This window comes from Stegastes partitus, unplaced genomic scaffold (genome assembly GCF_000690725.1).
Source record: "Stegastes partitus isolate 25-593 unplaced genomic scaffold, Stegastes_partitus-1.0.2 Scaffold295, whole genome shotgun sequence".
Lineage (NCBI taxonomy): Eukaryota > Metazoa > Chordata > Actinopteri > Pomacentridae > Stegastes > Stegastes partitus.
The window spans coordinates 372859-393727 of NW_007578026.1; the positions used below are offsets into that span (position 1 = coordinate 372859).

Consider the following 20869-nt stretch of genomic DNA (forward strand, 5'->3'; position numbering starts at 1 on the left):
ACCATTGGTTGATTAATAATAATAATAATAATAATAATAATAATAATAATAACAATAATAATAATAATACAGAAAGCTCTTGTTTGGGGGTTTCCACATTCCTAGAAAACGCCTAAAAATGTCCCCTAAAATCAACTTCAAACATAATATTAATAAACCCTGAACCATGAGCAGATCATAGCAAATAAAGAGTTCTTTGCTGTTTAGTCAAGACAAAAAAAGTGTTTCTCTGATGACTGAGAAAGGCTTTTTTTGTTTTGTCCTTCATAAATTCAAACACTGAATAGTCAAATTTAGTTGCTGAGTGACTTTTAAGTGGTAGAATTTGCTCTTACATTGTGCTTTTTAAGGAAGTAAACGATCCGCAGCACTTTTTTGCAGATAAATACTGTTTTAATATTTGATAATCTGTCAGAAATACGCCGCTTACACATCGGTGTTAGTGAGTCATGCATCGTGTCGTGTTAACAAGTCTTTAAAAGTTGATTTTTCGGACACGTCGCTTGTGCGGCCATCGTCGGTCTAATGTCAACATGTTCACAGCAAGTAATCAAGAGAAGTAAATAGAAAGTCAGAATCACGCTGCAGGTGCCAACTGGTGCTTTCCCAACCACAGACTGAAGCCTGAAAGGTCACGTGTTGGACGTCGGCCGGCCCGCTGGCGAGGTAAACAACTAACACCTCGTGATGATAAACGGCGCACAGTGGTCGGATCTTACAGCGTTTATTTAAACTGGAGCATTTGTAGAATTTGAGAAATGTGCTCACTAAACTTTTACAAACTTCATACCCTTATTTAACCCTCCTGTTACCTACTGACATCTTTAATCCTTGGGTTCAGTTTGACCAAACCTCCAGAAAATATCATGATTAAAATTGTTGCCCAAGTTTATGTGTAAACAGCCCTTTAAATAAAACCGAAAAAGAAAGTGACTTATTTAGAGACGTTAAACACTGAATGACCCCAAAGATAACAGGACGGTTAAACTATCCAATAAATGAGTCAAGACAGAGTAACTGCACTAAATTAATTAACTAATAAATAATTATTAGTTTGCTAACTGAGTGTCAGTCAGTTCCCACCATCTCAAAACGAAACTGTTTCACTAGATTAAAGGTTTCTGCTGCAGGTTACACCACAAAAACCCAGTTCTCTTCCAAGTAGGAAGTGACTACTACGACTGGGTTCACAGGATCACATGCACTTCAGCCTCCTCGTTCGTCACCAGAGCTGACCTCAAGTGCTGAAGGTCTCTCCCGCCGCCCACGCAGTCGGTGAATTAATACCGATTGGCTGAACATGTGTTACCATGCAGGTGACTAAACGGGAAAATGGCATGTTGAAGCCTCACGATGCTCAGCTTCCTGTGGTAAATAGGCTCCGTGGTGTGGAGGTTCTTACCACTCCTACGTTCTGACTTGTTTTTCTCTCTCTCTCTCTCTCTCTAAAAGATAACAGCGTCACTGTAAGCAACACGTTCTGTGGTGTCATCCCCGTCAGTCACGCCATGCCACGCTCTAACCACGACTGCTCTCAGCATGAGGTCCAAACCGTATGGAAACCCCGCGTACAGTAAGACAAGCGTCTTCCGCTGCAGCGAGGCCAAAACGTACACAATAATTACATGGCTGGCTCGGCGAGAGGAGTGTGTGTGCAGGCGGATTGGACAAATTGCCATGTGTGATGAGTGGCAGGGAAGTAGGCCAGCTGAAAAGGATGGCATCCCCATCTGGGACCGTCTCGGGAGGTTATCACTGCGAGCAGTCCCCGTGCTCCAGAGGAATCTGCGAGATCCAGGAGCCCTCGTGTTCCTGAGACCTCTTAATGCCGTGCGTCATCAGCGCTGCCCTGCTTATAACCTGCCCCAGGCTATACGCTCCTTTCCTTTCACGGAGCATATGTCAGAAATAAAAAAAAAAAAAACACTGAAAATCCATGTCGATGCGCCCCCCTTACGCTCCATCCTTCATCCGATTAGAACGCCGAATCAGCCGAGTCAACATATTAGGAGGCTTACGGGTGGATGAACTGCCGGCACCTTCCCAGAAAAAAAAGCTCTTTGGGCACTTGGGCATGAAAAGCAAATATTTTGGTACTTCTTGTTAGTTCCTTACTGAGTCCTCAGACCAGCAGGGTACCGCCGCTGTCACCCACAACGCCCAGATGGCCACAAAGCACAGCCTAAGTACTGGGAGAGCCAATTTAACAGCTGGCTTCTGAAACTACAGAAGGAAAGTCGGGACTGAATCTGTTTGAAGATCCGCAGACGGTGAAACTGGGGACCCTCCACTCGGAAAAAAAACAGCAGCCCAACAAGTGTGTTTGTGGGGCTTACCTGCTCAGTCGAACAAGGTGGGAAGTCCAACGAGGTGGGCCGAACGCAGCGAGGACATGAGGGAGAGGAAGCAAAGAAAATCAGTGAGAGGTTCAGTAGATGGTAAGCTGACAACAGAACAGAACACGTCTCAGTTGGTTATGCAAGAAGGCAGCATCATGCAAAAAACATTCACTTTGAAACACTTAACATGAAGCTCAAAACCTGGAGCTGATATTTTCATAAAGCAGAAAGTCAGACCAACGCTGTCGTCAAATATCAGTTTTCTCGTCATTGTTTGTTCTCATTCATTCGTTTTTATTCCCACCGACACCATCCAAAGTTTGACAGCTTTCGCATTAAGCCCTCAACCTAGCAGACCTGACGAGTTCGGTTTCATGAAAGTAATAATCAACGTGTTGACAACGCCGACGGTTTGCTTTGTTGACAGTTTGTTGACGCTTGCTTGTGACACTCGGTCTGTCAAAGGTAACCCAATAATGGAGCGGAATAATGTATCCCAAAAATATTACATGAATAATTCATGAAATCATCACAAACAGACACCGTTTGTCTGGATTTATCCACAACGAGTCCCCATATGGTTGACATTTCTGAGATGTCAGAAATAAGCCCCCAAAAAAAAAGTGTCGCATAAAAAGCTGGTTTGAACCTTTTCTTTGCAGACGGTTTAGGTTAAAGTGTCAGATCTGAACAGCAGCGTTAAGTGAAGTTTCTACGCTGATATGAAAGCTTAACCTCAAAATCTGATTCCCGCGCAGCACAATCTCAGACATCTTACTGAGTTTAGATAATCTCCGGTTGTGTAATCTCTGGTGTTTAACCGAGCTGGTAAGTCACGCGCCTCCTCCTCTCATCTGAAAACCAAGCGGACAAAAAAAAAACACCAAAATGCGACTGAACCGTCTTTTTTTAATGCCTTTTTTCTGTCACTTCCCTCCATTTACATCCATTTTCTACCCATCCAGATCCATTCAGGTCTGGCAGAAGCAAATAATAAACCCTGTACTAGTTCAAGGCAACCTTTAGACAATTTCACCAGTTTTAGATGCAGGAACAAACTGTGCCTCCCCAGAATGTGATCGTCTCCGAGTTAAAAACCAAAAAGTTTTATAACATTCTCAACACAGAACATTTCAATTTCTCGAGATTTAAACTACAAAAGGTCCTCATAAACAAAAGGATCCAACAACAAAAAAAAATGTCGGTTAGAGTGGGTGTTATTTTCTCCAGATGGACACCAGAGGACAGATCATCCAGGATGTTCAAGAAAGGCTCCATAGGAACAACCAAACAAACTAAACTGCTCCCATCTCAGGGAAAAATTAATGTGCAAAGGCTCGTCTTGGTTCCACTGCACGTCCAATAACTCACAGTCATCTCAGAGCGCTCCATGTTTGGTTTTGCGGCAGCCATCCCCGTCCTTGAGTCAGTGCAGCTCGAGGTGTTGCATTGCTCAGCACGGGTCATATGCAGCAAGAAGAATTTGCAATGAGTCATCAGCATGCCAGTTAATTCACACACGGCTTCATATAATAGCCCGTTCAGTTCCCCCCGCAGCCCAGTAGACGTGTTGTGAGACACTGTGACCAACAAAACACATGTACCGGAAAAATTAAAGCAGCGGGCCATGAGAGAAAAGTAAAACAAACACACATGAGGAGTCAGCAGAGCGTTTTATTCATAATGTTCCCAAAGTGGAGTCAATAGTCTCCTGATATCCAAAGATCAGCCCAAAACCAGGAGATGAAAGATGAGTTAATTATCAACATGGTTTGAGATTTATCTTCTATCACTTGGCTCATCAACTATTTGAATCTTTTCAGTCTAAAATCGTGTCGACCAAATTGACGATAAATTGCTTGTGGCCAGTGTGAATGAGCAAAACAGAGAGATTTACCCAGTGCATGCTGGGATGCATTCCATCCCCCCCGTGACCTTAAACTGAACTAAATGGAAATAGAAGGTGAATGAATGAATGCTTAAGGCTGACTGAAAGGTTAACATTTCTGTCATGTGCCATTACACAAAGTGCATTGTTGCAAACAATCCTGTGCGGATGTTGTGAAGGAGAAACCCTGAGCCGAATTATCCCATCTATCAAGCCTCAGCACAACGGCAGCACAGGCTAAGACAACCTCAGGTTGGCCTGCCCTCGGGGCACTCTTATCTGATGAGATGTGGTTCCTTCTTTGTCAGAAATGAGGATGTCTAGTCTGGGAGCAGCTGCAAACAAAGGGGTCTGAGGCAGCAGCCGCTGTGATACGGGGGCAATTATCTGCACACTGTCTAAAGATATATTGAGAGCATGGAGTAAATAAAAAGAAGAGGTGGTTATAATCCTAGAAAATGGTACAGATTGACTGTTGCAGACAAGTACTGTTGAGAGGCAACCCCAATTCCTGACCTTGCTCGACAATGTGACACCGCTGCAACACCTCGTCGCCGCTCCTCAAACTCCAATCGCATCCATCTCCTCGGGGCAACAGCGCTCAGCAGACACCCGTCCAGGTCGGGAGCAAAGGCCCGTGTGCGGGGAAATTCACACATGCACAAAACACCACATGCACGCTACAAACACACACTCTGACACACACAGAGCTACTCCAGCCACCTACTTGTGTTACATAACACATGCCACTGCCTACCCATCCACCAGCAGCTCTGCTCTACACTCAGCCACCGACGGAGATTCATCATCACGCTGCAAAGCTATTACAGCTATGACTCTCTCTCTCCCGAGAAGACGTTGAAGACCTCGGCCTGTCCTGACGGGGTAAACTGAGATTTCACTCACACGGACTTTTCCCCAAACGTGACATCTGACAACCCACGAGGGTGAGTTTGGCCAAAGGATTTGTTTTCAGAGTGGACCAGTAATCAGCTCCCACTCGCCAGCACACCAAAGGTAGAGCCCTGTTTACTAAGAGTCCTATTGGCATGGAGAGACCACAGGAAGATTTGTTTCATTGCGTAAACAGACAAATTGTAGCTTTGAATTAGTCCAGGCTGCCACTGGCTGCCAATTTTCTTTTTTTTTTAGGCCAAACCCAGATTTCATGCCAAATCCTGACACAACAAAAGATACCTTTTTATTGAGCTGGAGAAGATCTCCTGAAGCCAAATATGTGAAAAGCCACGATTCAGTGGTGTGAATGCCTTCACAGAGGCCCCACATAAACAATAGTAATGTGGGATAACATACTTTCTGTGCGTGTTGGTAAAGCAGGACGAATACGGCCGAGTCCTGCAAGTCACAAACCAATTTGCTTAAGAAATAAATGTCTTGCAAAACGGAAGCAAATTGCTCACAATGCTTTAATACAGCAGCAGGGTGCATCTCTAGACACCAGTTGGTCCAATTTCACAACAGAACGGGCCCAAGAGCACAGCGGGCCCAGAGATATACTGTGTGGCAACACAAGTGTCATAATTCCTCTTCTTTTTTTTCTTTCTTTTTTTTTTAACCGTACAGTATTTCATTCGAGGCCAGCAGTTCGTTCCAGTACGCAAAACTGGAAATCGAGGCAGAGCTCATCTTCTCAGAACAGTGTCAGGCTGCTGAACAGTGCACTTTTCACGCCAGACTCCTCAATGAGGAAAATCTCATCATCCAGACCGAAGCTGTTGAGAAGCCGCACTGACACAGCCCTGAGCAGGACTCTGAACTGCTTATTTCAAACGGGCATCGCAGAGAGCCTCGATGCAGACGCTCGGTTTACAGAACCGACTCGCACCAGAAACGCTGGAATTTTTTAAATATAAAAAAAAAAAAAAAAGGACCAAATGGTGCTCGGCACACACAGTAGCATTCTGGTAACCTTTTTCTTCCAGATCTCCATAGTAACATCGCTCCTAACTGGCAGCCGACTGACAATGTGACTCTTATGAATTAGTTCTTCAGGTTTAATTCACTGACGTCTGACGTTAGCCTCTCGTGTCGTTGGCTGAACCCTGAGGTAAACGTGCTTTCTTTCTTCCTTCCAGTGGATCTACTTCCTTAAAATAGAGCTGATTTCCCAACACTGTTCTTCATGATTTATGCATAAATACAAAATAGTGCAGCCATGAAGTGAATCAGCTCCCAACACACACTCATGTGCTCCATTAAACTTGGATTTTAATTCTAGTTAAAGCGCAGAAATTAGACTTGCTCCTCCTTTAGCGCTGACGTCATGATGTTTCAGCAAATTTTTCTGCTGTGACTCGACTGCTGCTTTAGGATCAAAGAGTCTAACGACAAAATCATGCTTTACAGTTGATGTTTGGGTAAAGTTAATGCTTAAGTTGGAAAATGTTAAAGACTTTTCCTAAAATTAAGTGCCAGCAACGCAAACTGTTTATTTGAGAGGAAGTAAATGATTTAAGTACGTCTTATTCTTTGGTTATTGTTTATTTTTGTACCTTTTAGAAACACACAAAGAGAACACGACTAACAGATGAAAGCATTGTGAAGTCTGGGTGGCCTTATTTAAAGCCTAAATGATGATAAAAGGTCATCAGAAGTATAAACAGAACCAAATTAACATACAGGGCGAAGAAAAACTTCACGAGAAGGAAACAGAAAATGAAAAATAAAATGTGAACAAATGATGATGCCTGGTGATGAAATAGCAATTAAATGATCTTTTAAATATTTTTGTTGACGTAGTGAAAGAAAAGCTGTTGCATAACTTACAGTCGTCCTCAAATGTATTCCTACGCTCCCATTAAAGGAGGAAAAAAGCAGCTGACATAAGTTGAAATTGACAAAAGTAAGAATAAATAAAAATTTGTGAAATTACAATTTAGTGAAATAAGACGTTGCTTTTGAATTGTGGTTCAACAGAAATATTTTAAAAAACAATCAAACAAGCATGATGGGTCCTGTAAACTAACATTTAGTTGAACAACCCTCTGAGCCAATCACTGCCATCATCAGGTGTTTCTTGTAACTCTCAGTCAGACTTCTGCACCTGTTGACAGGTGTTCTGATTTCACTGCTCATCAGCAAAGGGCTCTCATTTGTCCGGGACAGTTTTGTTTTTTTAATTATTCATTTCAACCACAAATCAAAAGCAATGTCTGATTTCACCAAAATATAATTTAACAAATTTTTATTTATTATTACTTTTTTCAGTTTCTAGTTATTTGAGTGACTTTTGTGGATTTTCTATTTTCTTTAATGGATAAATGAATAAATGTGAGGATGACTGCAGCGCCCCTAAACCTGAATAGAAACGACCTCTACCTATTAACCTATTTACCGTATTAGCACTACTTATCAGCCTGATCTGGTTAAACGAAACTGTGTGTCACTAATTGAAGCACTACATTTAAGTTGGTTGTGTTTGTGTCGTGTTTCCGTTCACCGCCGACAGCAGAACCCGGTCAAACCCAAAGCGACGGTTTGGAAATCACACAAGAGACGACACGAAGCCAGCGAGTTCCACGGGATGTGAACCTTTGCAGCTTGGAGCCGATGTCTCACGTTAACCGAGGCCACTCTGAAAACCTCCTAAGAAGTCGGGCCCAAAATGGGAACGCTGATTGTGCTCCTCGAGGGGCTGCAGTACACGCAGTTCACATACTGCACCACATGACACGAGTCCTGGGTCACGGCCAGAGGGATTCAGCAATGGAACAAGTTTAGCTTCTTCCAGTTGGGGAAGGCAGGAAACAGGGGTATAAACAGCAAATGGAGGGGGTCGCGTTACACTTCCTCTCCAGTTATTCCCACAGAATCAAACATCTCCTCACAACAAACCCCTCCTCAGCCATGATTCACAAAACAAGTGGCCAAAACATCGCCGCTGATCCAGACTTAAGCTGAGCAGCAGATGCTTGAACACAGAGTCGAACTTTTTTAATTCTTTATCAAAACCAACTGTCTGCCGCAGCGGGTTTTTTTTTTTTTTTGGTCTATCTGTGGGAAAACACACAGTCACAGTTGAGACAATCAGCAGAAAAAATAAAGTGGAAAACAAGCACCTGGCACGTTGCCCGACGGAGCTCTTTGAAGACGGCGAACACAAGGCCAGAGGACATGTCGAAACGCCGTCAAAACGGTGACATCCACTAAAGGAATGTAGGACCTGGGCGATAACGCTCAGCTGGCACATGTTAAACAAGCTGCACTGACAAGAGGGCCGACCTCACAGGAGCCGCGCTGACGACGCTGTTCTTTACTAGTCTCAGTTTAATGAAGAAAAAAGGCTGGTAGGAAGTGTTACGATACTTTGAGGATATTCTATTTGCAGCCTGGTGTGAGAGCAAATGTCACACATCCTGCCGTAACTACTCCAAACACACCGTGGTGCCTTTAGGGGTGCTGGGGTCCGTTTTTGGAGCCGTTCAGGCCGAAGTGATGCAACAACGCCGGGATTCCTTTTAAACAACATTAACGTGCATGAACGACCGCCGCCGACCTCACGTGGAAACAAACAAACCGTCCTTGAAGAAAAAAAAACTGTGACATGTCCCTCAGCTATTAAGGGAATTACAATGAATTTCCACAGCCCTGCAACCTTTAAATAGGCTCTCAATTATATCCGAGAGAGGGAGCAACTCCTCGCACCAGAGCTATAACTTGCAGGGTTTATGTTCCTGAGCTGCAGCGTCGTGGCCTCGCAGACTGCAGGCCACGCTTCCTTCATCCGGCATATTTCTTCAATGAAGAAAACGTGCTCCCCGCGGGCCACAGAAGTCCCCGTATGAGATCTCTCTACAAAGAGAAACGGCGAGTTTCCTGATAACCAGAACAAGATCACTGCTTATTGCTTTTTTTTGTTTAAAAAAAAAAAAAAAAAAAAGCTCCTGCAGTCCAGGTTGATTCATCTCCATTCATCCCCAATTAAGTGAGATCTGAATCCTCCCACAGTTGAATTTCCAGAGACAAAACGCTCTCAGATAACCATTTCTATTCTAAGGACACTTCATTCTTCATCATGATCCTCTATCCATCCCCAACCTGGACGAGGCCAGAATCTTCCCACAGTTAGTCACGGGACTGCTGGCAGGCTGAGGGGACTTGGAGGCATATGCGCCTTTCCATCTGTTGCTCACTCACCGCTTTCCAAACCCCTTCCTCTGTCAGCAGCCATCTGCTTCCAGCCCTACCCCACTGGCAGGAAACATGAGCACTTCCACCGTAGGATATGGCCGACGCACAAATTGAAAAAAGAAAGAGCCTATGGCAAATTTAAGTGACCGCCGTCCCGGCCTTAAAACCAAAGAAGGAATAACAGATATCACAAAAACATTTTTTTAATAATCTGCCACTTTATTTTTATGGATTATTAGTTTCATCGTGATAAAAGCTCAAGCGGACTTCAACAAAATGCCTGTTTTGTCTTAAATATCCAGAAAAGCGCCACTAAATCAAAGCAAAGCCGCATAATTTCACACTTAAGATGATGGAAAGTGGAAGTGAGCGGAGTTTTTTTTCTTTTTGCTTCAAAATGACTGGAACAATTAACTCATTATCAAAATAGTTGCTGGTTATTTTTCAGTGAATCAACTAATCGCTTCCGCTCTCTCGGAATAAAACGAATTTAATGGTGTGTACTGTACCTTCGTTACACAATATCCCTGCAGCGGGGGGGAAACATCAACCATATTACATCATCATACACCCTAAGAAAGCCAGATTTCTCCCCTCTTTCTTTCATCTCAATCTAATAAAGCTGCTTAATGTTGGATTCATGCGTGACTGGGACAAACACTTATCTCTCATTTCAAAATGAACCCGGCTCCCAAATTCAAAGGCCCTTCCCTTCAATAAAACATTATATCAGAAGCAACAATGCCAGAACGCCACAGAGGAAAACAGCCCTGCTCGTAAGAGATTAGGACGAGTATACTCTAAATTCTCCTTTTAAAAGAAAAAAAACAGGCCGACCGGTTCACCCCCCGCCCCTCCGCATTCACAACACAAGAAAAAAATTAGCTGTCCGTCAATGGGAGAGAGGACGCCTTTGTTCAGCGGCACAATGGAGGACATTCTGCTGCCGAGGATAGCGTCACATTCAATAAGCCAATGCTATGGTGTGGCAGCACAGACAGGACAGCCGGGTCGCTGCAGAAGCGCCACTCTGACCTCCCGGGCCGCCGGACCGAGCCTCTGTTTACGGCTCACTAGCTCGGCTCGTCTCCGCCGACCCGCGGTCAAGAGTTTGGGCGCAGTGCTGGGAATGAATTTCTATGGGGTTTGGAATGAGCTCCTATGAAGCTGCACACGAGACAAACTGTACCAGCTAATCACACGACAGAGACTCCATTGAGAGCGAGGCATGTGTGATCCCTGATATCTGGCGAGCATCTGTCAGGAGGGGAAAGTCTGTTACTACGACGCTCCTGAGAATAAACCCGTGACGTCAGCTCGACGCGTTTCAGCAGCGCGCCTCTTTCAAGGATCAAACGTGGCTGAAACCTGACGCTCGGCGGCGTGGGGTGATCTGCCAATGAGTCTTCAAACGAACCCAACAGAAGCCAAAACACTTTATCAGCTGGATGAATGACATGGAGGCTTCACGCACATTTCAGGTGCTCAGGTTAATCCTCGTCGCGGCGCATCCTGGTGTTGTAGACTTCAGAGACATGAAACGCAGCACAGGAGGCCTTCCCACCTACAGTGACCGGATCGCTCTTTCATCCAACACAGATGCACTTGAAGCGCGTTTCTTCTAGTTGACGTGCGTTTCTACTGATTATATTTGAATCTTATCACCGAAATTAAGAATCTCTGATCGCAGCTAAGAAGTACATGAAGGGAACCTGCTCCCACCGCGGACTTAAAAGTAAAAATCTTTCAATCAAGTTTCAGACACTCGTTTGATGGGTTGTGTTGATGTGATAACGTCTGTAATTGCTTCAACTTAATAATATTACGCAGCTTAAACACAAATTTCTGTTAGTTGACTGAAAACTAAATTCAAGTTGAGGTAGCTTCATAAAATTGGCTCGATAACCTATTTTCTTGGGTTCAGTATTTTAAGTCCCTTCCACTATCTTAACACACCTGGACAGTTTCAGACAGTTAAAAACATTAATTATAAATACCTTCAATCGTAGAATAAAGGCTAATTCCCCCGACTCAGTGTAGCAGACTGTCTCAACTCAATAAAACTGATTTTTTTTTCCCCTCATGAGTTCAACCTGAAGCGGGTTTCTTCCAGCTGACATGTGTTTCTACTGATTATTGTTGAATCTTTTATCACCGGAATTAAGAATTTCTGGCTGCAACTAAGAAGTATATTAAGGAAACCTGTTCCCACCGCTGACTTAAAAGCAAGATTTCAAAAAAAAATCTTTCAATCAAGTTAAAAACACTTATTTGATGGGTTCTGTAATTGCTTCAGCTTAATAATATTATGCAGCTTAAACACAAATTTCTGTGTTAGTTGACTGAAAGTTAAATTTAAGTTGAGGCAACTTAATAAAATTGGCTCAATAACCTATTTTCTTGGGTTCAGGATTTTACGTCCCTTCCACCATCTGAACACACCTGGACAGTTTCAGACAGTTAAAAATATTAATTATAAATACCTTCAATTGTAGAATAAAGGCTAATTCCCCCGACTCAGTGTAGCAGACTGTCTTAACTCAATAAAACTGATTTTTTTCCCCCCCTCATGAGTTCAACCTGAAGCGGGTTTCTTCCAGCTGACGTGTGTTTCTACTGATTATTGTTGAATCTTTTATCACCGAAATTAAGAATTTCTGACCGCAACTAAGAAGTATATGAAGGGAACCTGTTCCCACCGCTGACTTAAAAGCAAGATTTTAAAAAAAATCTTTCAATATAGTTACAAACACTTATTTGATGGGTTCTGTAATTGCTTCAACTTAATAATATTACGCAGCTTAAACACAAATTTCTGTGTTAGTTGACTGAAAGTTAAATTCAAGTTAATAAAATTGGCTCGATAGCCTATTTTTCCCCTCATCTTGGGTTCAGTATTTTAAGTCCCTTCCACTATCTTTACACGCCTGGACAGTTTCAGACAGTTAAAAATATTAATTATAAATACCTTCAATCGTAGAATAAAGGCTAATTCCCGTGACTCAGTGCAGCCGACTGTCTTAACTCAATAAAACACTTTTTTCTCCTCATGAGTTCAAATATCAAGTAAAACATTATTTTTTTTTAGAGTGCAAGACTTAAATACGCATTGCAATTTACATAAGGTTTACATTAAGATTAACAGTGTGTGGGAATGTGTCATAAAATTGCAAATGTCACAAGTCATTACTGTCAAATGTCATCCAGCAAAATGAGCCAGTTATAACACGCTTGCTCGAACGTCGGCCTCCGACTTGCTGTGAGTTGCTCTCGGGGCTATTTTGCAACCGATTCAAAGCGAGCACCATCTTCTGTGTGCAAAAAAATAATAATGTGTGTGCAAATATGTAGGGCTGCACCTTTAAATTTCAGAAATGAACACTTGTTGGTTTATCCTGATAAAGAACCGATATCTGATCGCTGGACAACAGGAAGCCACATCGTGCATCGACGTCCTGACAACCACGAGGACAAGTGAAGTTCATGACCACAAAATGTTATTTTTAACTTTCTGTTTCTGTGCAACATAAACAGATGGTATAAGGCATGTTGTGAAGATGTATAAACTTTGGAGAGGCTGGTTATCTGATTCCCGCTGCAGTAAACTGGGCTGATCGCCCCTCGGCTCCAGCTTCACGCTCAGCAGACTGACATGAGAGCGCTATCCATCTTCTCATCTAACTCTCCCTGAGAAAGCAAATAAAGAGTGTTTCCCCAGATGTCCAACTATTCCTTCAGAAATAATAACACCACTTTAATAGTGGAATGAGTAGCCAGTGGACTAATTTGCTATTCTCACTATAAAAAATAAAAAGAAGAAAAGAAAGAAAATGGCTGAGCGCTTTGGTGCTATGCTGACAGACTGTAATGAATATTCCCATTGCACTCTGTGAAAATTGAAAAGTTTATTGGCTTAAAGTCACTGTAAATGTGTGACATATTTGTGAACGAACAAATTTATTGCTAAGTCTTGATTAGCATATTTGCAAAATGTGAACATGTTACTCCTTCACACGCCGGAAACGGCACAGATTTGTCATTTAAACTTGATTCGATTTGAAAAATAAAGTTTTTTCTTAATGTTCAATTTGGGCTTTCAGTGTGACTCAAGGAAGAAAAGCAAAAGAAGAGGCCACGTTTGGGTGCCTTCCATGTTTCACAGATGTATTTATGCGAGGCTTTATTTAGGCACAAGATCTACAACTGGTAAATACTTACTGAGCTGCTCTATAAACACCAGCATTCCACATTAACAGCAATTTACATTGACATGCCGTGTACGAGACACAGCTGGTGGTATTGACTGACATTTCTAACTCTATAACAGTTTCTAATCCATATTCGCGGATACAGTTCTGGAATATAATGAGCACATTGTGAAGATTTCGCTCGCCAGAAGTAGCAGCAGCATTCTCCTGACACAGATGGCCCACGGCCCAGTTCATCAAATTAAATTCAAACTCCGCAGCCACACAAACACCTCAGACTTTAAACTGTTACAGCTCATTGGAAAACCTGTGCAGCTACAACTCGCTGTTTTTTTTTTCTGTCTAATTCATGATTATTAATTAGGCCTGCGTGACATGTCATGATTCCTGAATTAAACGACTAAAACTGTATTATGCACAGCTTACCATGACAGCTTGCAATCAATGGAAACAGCGTTAAGATATTTTAGCGTTTTGCATCTCAGCGCTCATGAGGAAATTAATCCTGCTTCAGCAGCAATGGAAAGATGCATTATCATCATTGTCTGCCTGTGATTAGCAGATGAGCACTCTGCTCATGCTCTCCTTGGCAATTGACTACAAGAGTGATGCAGTGTGTACCAGGGAGCTGCTTAGGTGCCACACAATGCCAGCAGAGAGCTCTGAGGCTTCAGTCTGTGGTGCTTTTTGTATCTCTCTGTGTCATCCCTATTGCTATTTGAGCACACAATGTCCCATTGTGCAGGCTTATTAGTCCTTTCTTGAAATCCCGAGCACCCCTCTTGAGCAGCGGAGGATTTGGGTGACTGCCCTTGCTCTGACATTGGATTTTCACTTGGAGAATATGAATGTAAGTGTGAACCGTTTCAGCTTCATGAAATAAAGTTATTACTCCAGATACACGATGGCACTACAACAATGTCACGCCGCAACACTTGACTGGAGGAAATCCAAGGAAAATGCACACAAGGTCAGGTACCTGAAATCGTAACCTGCTGCTAAGAAAGTGCAAAGTCGCCTCCAGGCTAAAGAAGCAGAGAGGCGTTTACGTCGCCTTGTCCCGTCCATCGCTGGCCAGTTCTTGCCCTTTGCAGTGCATGCTGCTCGGTCTACAGGAGATACTTGTAATGCTGCTATATATCTTTCTTTTATGATTTAAAAGCATATTTTTGGGCTTTTTTTTGCCTTTATTATAGAGTAGTAGAGATAGACAGGAAAGGGGGAAGAAGAATGGGGAGAGACCTCCAGCAAAGGGTCGTGAGCGGGAGTCGAACCCACGACCGCTGCATCAGGGAACTACAGCCCTGTTCATGGGTCACCTGCTCAGCTAGGTGGTCTATAGGGGCGCCCAGCATCTACAAATCTTTTCACCTGCAGACACAACATCCCTAGAAAACCAAACAACAACATACAAGTGTATATATTAGAATAACAACCAGAACTCCTATTGCAAAAAGAAACTATTCCCATGAGCGTCTCGGTGATGGAACTGTCCTCCACATTTAAAATCACATGACAGATTCCATCCCTACAGCTGTCTCCATGTTTCAGTGACCTGGATTATATTCTTCTTAGGAAGCCTAATGTTTGGATTTCCAATCAAACCCATGACCAAACCTAATCTCCATCTCCAGCTCCAGGTTCAAGGTATAACCCGCAGCAGCCACTGATCCACTAAAACCACCATTTCAAAACATTGTAATCCGAATCGATGGACGTGAATCTGCTATGTCGAGTGATTAATTTTGCAGTAAGGACATGATTTCCAGTGTTAAATTATGCAATGGCATGGCTACCTAATCTAACTCTGCTGTATTAACTTTAAAATGCACTTTCTGAGAGCTCTGTCCGCACGCACAGGGTCGACCAGGACAGTACACGTTGTGCAACGATCATTACTCATTTCATTTCTCTATGGTAATGCGTGATTCAGCAGCGTCCTGGATGGTGTTTAGCCTGCTATCAGTCTATCTCTGCTGTCGTGCAACGGACAGCTCACCGTCTGCAGCAAACTTGTCGAGACGTGGCGTTGTTCCGCGGCGGAGTAAAACATCTAATTGTGATTTTTATGACAGCAGTTATGATTGTGGTTTGATTTGCGATATTTTACACAGCCTCCGTTTAAATATTAGCTGTGTAGTAGATTGACCACATGAAAGATAAACCAAAAGCACGTCTGTTGCACAAGGAGGGCGGCAGGAATTCATAAAACCACCAAACCCTGGGGCAGACGTGCTGCACAACTCACGAGCTCCACTGCAGCCTTTGCTAATTGCATTGCTTGAAATCCCCAATTTGAAATTGACTAACTGTGAAACACTACGTTACAGTGAAGTTTTAATCCTCTGGCAGGACGAGTGACCGGTGCAGCGGCAGTGACGGTTAACTCTGGAATAGCAGGGAAACGATCTGGCTGCCAAAACAACATGTTTCCATGTCGACTCGATAAAATGTTGTTTTCAATCAAATTGCATATAATTTTTCAAATGCAATAAGTCACGTACGTGCACATTATGTATAATTACAATGAATTAAATATTCCACTTGTGGCCAGTTCTGCCCTGAAGTGCACCGTAGACACGACGTGCACATCTCCACTCTGCTGTTAGTGTGAGTCAATCTGCTGGTCGCCGTGTCCAGATAATCACCGTACATGTTCCATCACAGGACAAAGAACACCGGCTGACTTATCCTGGACACGAGGAAAAGCACAACCGACGCAGCCACTGAAAGCATCTGTATGCATCAGGCCACATCATCTTCCATTAAATTGATAAAGTTCTGGTTTTTCCGAGCTTCAATCCCACCAGTTAATCCTGGGAACTTTCAAATCATTTGCTCATTCTGATCTGGGTCACAGACATTTGGTAGCTTAGCCACAGGGGCTCCAGGAGTCCCAGGTCTACTGTGTGTCAGCTGCTGTTTGGTAATTTGATAACTGCAAATTTGTTAGTGAATTTGCACCACTTAAGTACACCTGGGTGCTGCATTAGTACATTATCCTGTGACCCTGTCTTGTAGAGGGACCTTCTGTCAAAATCTGGGTCAAACACTTTAATTATTTCAGCTTATGCGACCACAAACTACGAGCCCTCCTCGGTTTCCTCTGCAAAATGCAATGAAGCCGCCTTTTACAGCGTTTCGTCTACGAGGGCCTCCAAACTGCTTACCTGTCCGTGTGTAAAACCTCGTGGATTTGCAGACTAACAGCTTCAATACCTTAGCAGTGAAGCCCTTTGCCAGCTAATTAGTACTACTACATTTTGGCGCTGCCATTTTGCTTGCACATTTTGTTGGCCTGGTTACTCTCACAGCTAATCATAATTTTCATGCTTGTCTGATTTAGATTAAATTTGGTTGTCCTGTTTTCACAAACACAGTTTTGAAAAACCCAGATGAGGAAAAACAAACCAGGACTTGTTGCTACATGTGCTTTTTGTAGCTGCTGTACGAAATAATTCACAGAAACCAGGCAGCGAATATTAATCACAGCAGAAGTAAAAACACGAGGAGAAAAAAATAAAAAATAACAGCATGATGCGTCATCATCATATAAAAGGTCTTATTAATCAACAAAACAACAGGGAGACCTTAGTATCGATGGGAATTCATTTTGTAAGGGGTGTAATTTCTGTTCACTCTTTCTTCGGCTAAATGCACGAGCCTCCGGTTCCTTAGCAACAGACTCTGCACTGATGCAAGATTGAAGAGGAACAGATCTGCAGTTCCACAGTGCAGGTGAAGACAAGTCAGCCGCCGTCTCCCGCTGTAGCTCTCGAAAGCCTGTCGTGAAGATACAGCCATTAAGGTAACCGCATCCCGTTTAAACGTAATGAAAAAGCGCCAAAATCTACATCCCGGCTGACGTCGTGCTCCATCACACGGACGCCGAAATCTGTTGTGCAGACAGAGCACGCTTAGAGAATTCAATTCAGCACCATTCTTCATGTGCACAAGGCACAGTCGACCCAGTTAAAGGAGCCATGCCTTGCATTCCCCAGCCTGTTTTGTTGTTGATTTTAACGAAGTATAACATTTTCCAGTTTAGTGTTTGCCATGAGTGTGATACTGAGAGATTTCTAGTCACCAATAAGCATCACACTTAACACGCAGCACATCACAATCAGAGGGCAAAGCCACACTTCTGCTCATGTTTAGAGATCACAAACTGGACGATGCCACAGAGGGACCAGCTTCTCCACCAACAGAAGCTGCAGCAGACATTAATGCGGTCCATATGGCCGGTTTGGAGACCAGTAAAACGATATAAAGCCCCTCAGACATGACCTAATGTTGGCTGGTTGGCCGTCTACCTGATATTTAAACGCTAACATGCTATGTTCAATTCAGAGCAACAAATTTACACTTCCTTTTTTCTCAGGATTATTTAGGTGCATTGTGGGAAAAGATGAGCTTGTCTGGGGGAAAACGCACCAGCTTGAGGGGAAACAAATTCACAATAAAAGTAAAGTTAGGCATTACAAAATCAGCCCTTGAATAGTTTCCAAGTTCCCGACAGGGGAAAAGCAAAGAGACTGCTTCAGTTTTCCTTTGGGTCAAATGTTTGCTCGTCTTCTAGGAAGAAGAAACAAAATATGTGCATCAAATGTTGCTGGTGAATAAAGTCGGAAATAACCTTTTTGTTTTTAAAGAGCCACATCTGAGAGATAACTCATAAAAGGCTCCAGTGTTGTCCTGCCGAGATGCAGAATAAAGACGGGCCTTCATTGAGAAAATTATGCAACCATCCTAAAGCTGCAGGAAGAGAGCATCGTCTCCTCACTGAGAAGGTGAAGTGACACAACGGCACCACCAGTTGAGCTTCTGGTTTCACGTGGAGCTGAGTTATTCTGATAAACCGATAATGCTGCACAACGTTATAACCAGCATTAGTTTTCTATGGTGGTGGCCGACGCTGTGTGGTGTGACCCAGGTAGATATCAACACTCAAATGTGTATTTAAACAATAAAGATGAAGCAGACAGTACAGAAGCTGCCCCTGCTTGTCACTGACAGACAAAATGCAAGATCTAAGTGTGGAAATACTGTCAATTCTGAGCAAATATGATCATTTAATATCATTCTTCTTGCATCAGTTGAGCAATAAACAACACATCCCTCCTACACTGGTCCTCAGTAGGCTGTCAAAGCTTCATGGGAACTGTAGTAGTTCAATGTTGAGCTACATCTTGAGGTTAAATGACAGATTCTACCATTCAGATACTAACCTATACCACTGGCTATCTTCCATTTTTACTACTCTAGTCAAGAACAAGCTGGTTTCACTGAGACACCGTGTTATCTCACAGCTTCTAGCAACATAATACAAACAAATGTTGGTGTTTTTTATTGTTTCCAACTTGATTCCATTGGACCAGTAGGAGGAACATGACCAGAGTTGCTGTAATACTCTTGACGGCTCAGGTTTGATGGACAAAACACTGACACGCGCAGCCATTAGGTGGATAAAAGGTTTGGTAAGAACGGGAAAGAGACACACAGGAAAACCTGAGTCCTAATTTAGGATCGATTCTGACAAGATGCTGCTGCTCGGCTCATACTGGGGAGCTCTGCTGCTTAACAGCCACTTAGTTGGTTTCCAGCGTGACAAAGAACACATCCACCAGAGAGCGGCTTTTATAACAAACCCAGTGATGTCCATTATACCATCTATCTGTGGTGGTGCTTCAGAACATCCTCTCTCTCTCCTGCTTCCTGTCTGTGCATTGTTAAGGGGCAATCACTGCTTTCATGCAACACATGATTTCACATTTGGCTGCCTGTGATTCACGTGGGTGCAATATTATAAATAAAAAAATACGAATAAATAAACCACAGGCAGCCAGTGAGGCTCAGCACTGAGATGGAGAACAGGGTTCTCTTTGGCAAATCCCATTAAGCAGCAGAACTAATTTTGGGGGACTAATTACAAGGAGCTTCCTGTTGTGGGTGCAGCTGAAGGTCTGCTGCTGGTGGACTCTGCAGTGCCTGGCTGCAGGTCAGATCCGCCTCCCGGCTACAAAGTGTGATTGTTGACACAGTTACCGAGTGTGCATGAAAAGGAAGGAAACGAGGAGCCAGCAGCCCCTTCTGCCCCCAGAACCCCTCAATGAATGAACAGCACCAGCCCACACCCCCCTCCTCCCCACTCACCTTCAATGGAGATTACATGCTCTCTGATCTGGTTCTGCAGGGCCAGGTCGTCGATGCGCTCGATCAGGTCGTAGATTGCGTAAATGTTCGGGTGGACAGACTCGAACCGGTGGATCTCCGCCCGGATGGCGGCTGAGTTGGACAAAACAAACTGCGAGCCCGCCGGGCCCGGCTGTGCAGCCTGCCCCGAAACAGTCCCCGAACCGAACTGTCCGGCCCCCGAGCTCGCAGACGATCCGGATCCGAACTGGGACGGGATGGACTGGGGCACTGGAACGGGGACGGGCGCCGGGACCGTGCCTGGAGTGGGCATGGCTGGCTGGGACTGCTGCGAGATTCCGGACACTGGGACGCTCGACTGGAAATTCATCTCTTTCTTTTCTCTCTCTCGCTCTTTTTTTTTTTTTTTTTTTTGTGCTTTCTTTTTTTTCTCTTTTGGAGCGACTAACTCTTTCTCACAGCACAGATATGCAGACGAGATTTTTGGGGATTCGAGCGACGCGAACAAAAGAAGTCCGCGCGGGTGGATGGTCTGGAAACGATCGGCGCACGAGCATCAATAGTTGGTCGCCAAATGCAACGAAACGCGGCTCATATTATTAAAACTTGACTGTGATTCATTTTCCGTTATTGGCCAGATCTGTCCAGGGCCCTTCTTCTTCTTCTTCTTCTTCTTCTTTTTTCTCCTCTCTCTCTCTCTCTCTCTCTACAAACCCGCAATGCCTACCACTTGGACACTCCTTCACGGGGAACACCGCTGCTGTCGGTCGGAGCCGTTTTCCTTCAGCTGGAGGAGACAATGGGCTCGGCTTCAGCGAGGCGCCCCGGTCCGCTGCCGTCAATGCCGTGTTTCTGCGCTAGGAATGAAATAGTGTTTTAGTCCTCCTTGGTCCAAGTGGTCCCAGCCCAGAGCCCTCCTCCGCATGCTGAAACGTCACCCATCACGTAATTGTACTTGAGATGGGGGAGGGTGTGATTGGATTCGGTGGAGGGAGAAAAGTCGCAACGTGCACATCATCATAATAACATACCTGACGGTTACGCAACACATCGCCGCCGCCGCCGCCGCTGCCGCTGCTGCTGCAAGGATGTAAAAGTGGACGCTGCGATTAGATTAGGGAAGCCATTTG

The 20869-nt window shown here is 43.9% G+C and overlaps 1 protein-coding gene across 2 annotated transcripts in view; it reads right to left on the bottom strand.

Moving 5' to 3' along the window:
- The window catches only part of agap3 (ArfGAP with GTPase domain, ankyrin repeat and PH domain 3), a 116289-nt gene extending 95656 nt beyond the window's left edge, over positions 1–20633 (bottom strand). For both annotated transcript variants that reach the window (XM_008283025.1, XM_008283030.1), the window contains exon 1: positions 19740–20633. In XM_008283025.1, coding sequence (XP_008281247.1) covers positions 19740–20109 — 370 coding nt within the window. In that variant the 5' untranslated portion in view covers positions 20110–20633. The remainder of the gene's footprint in view (positions 1–19739) is intronic.
- Positions 20634–20869: the final 236 nt, after the last annotated feature.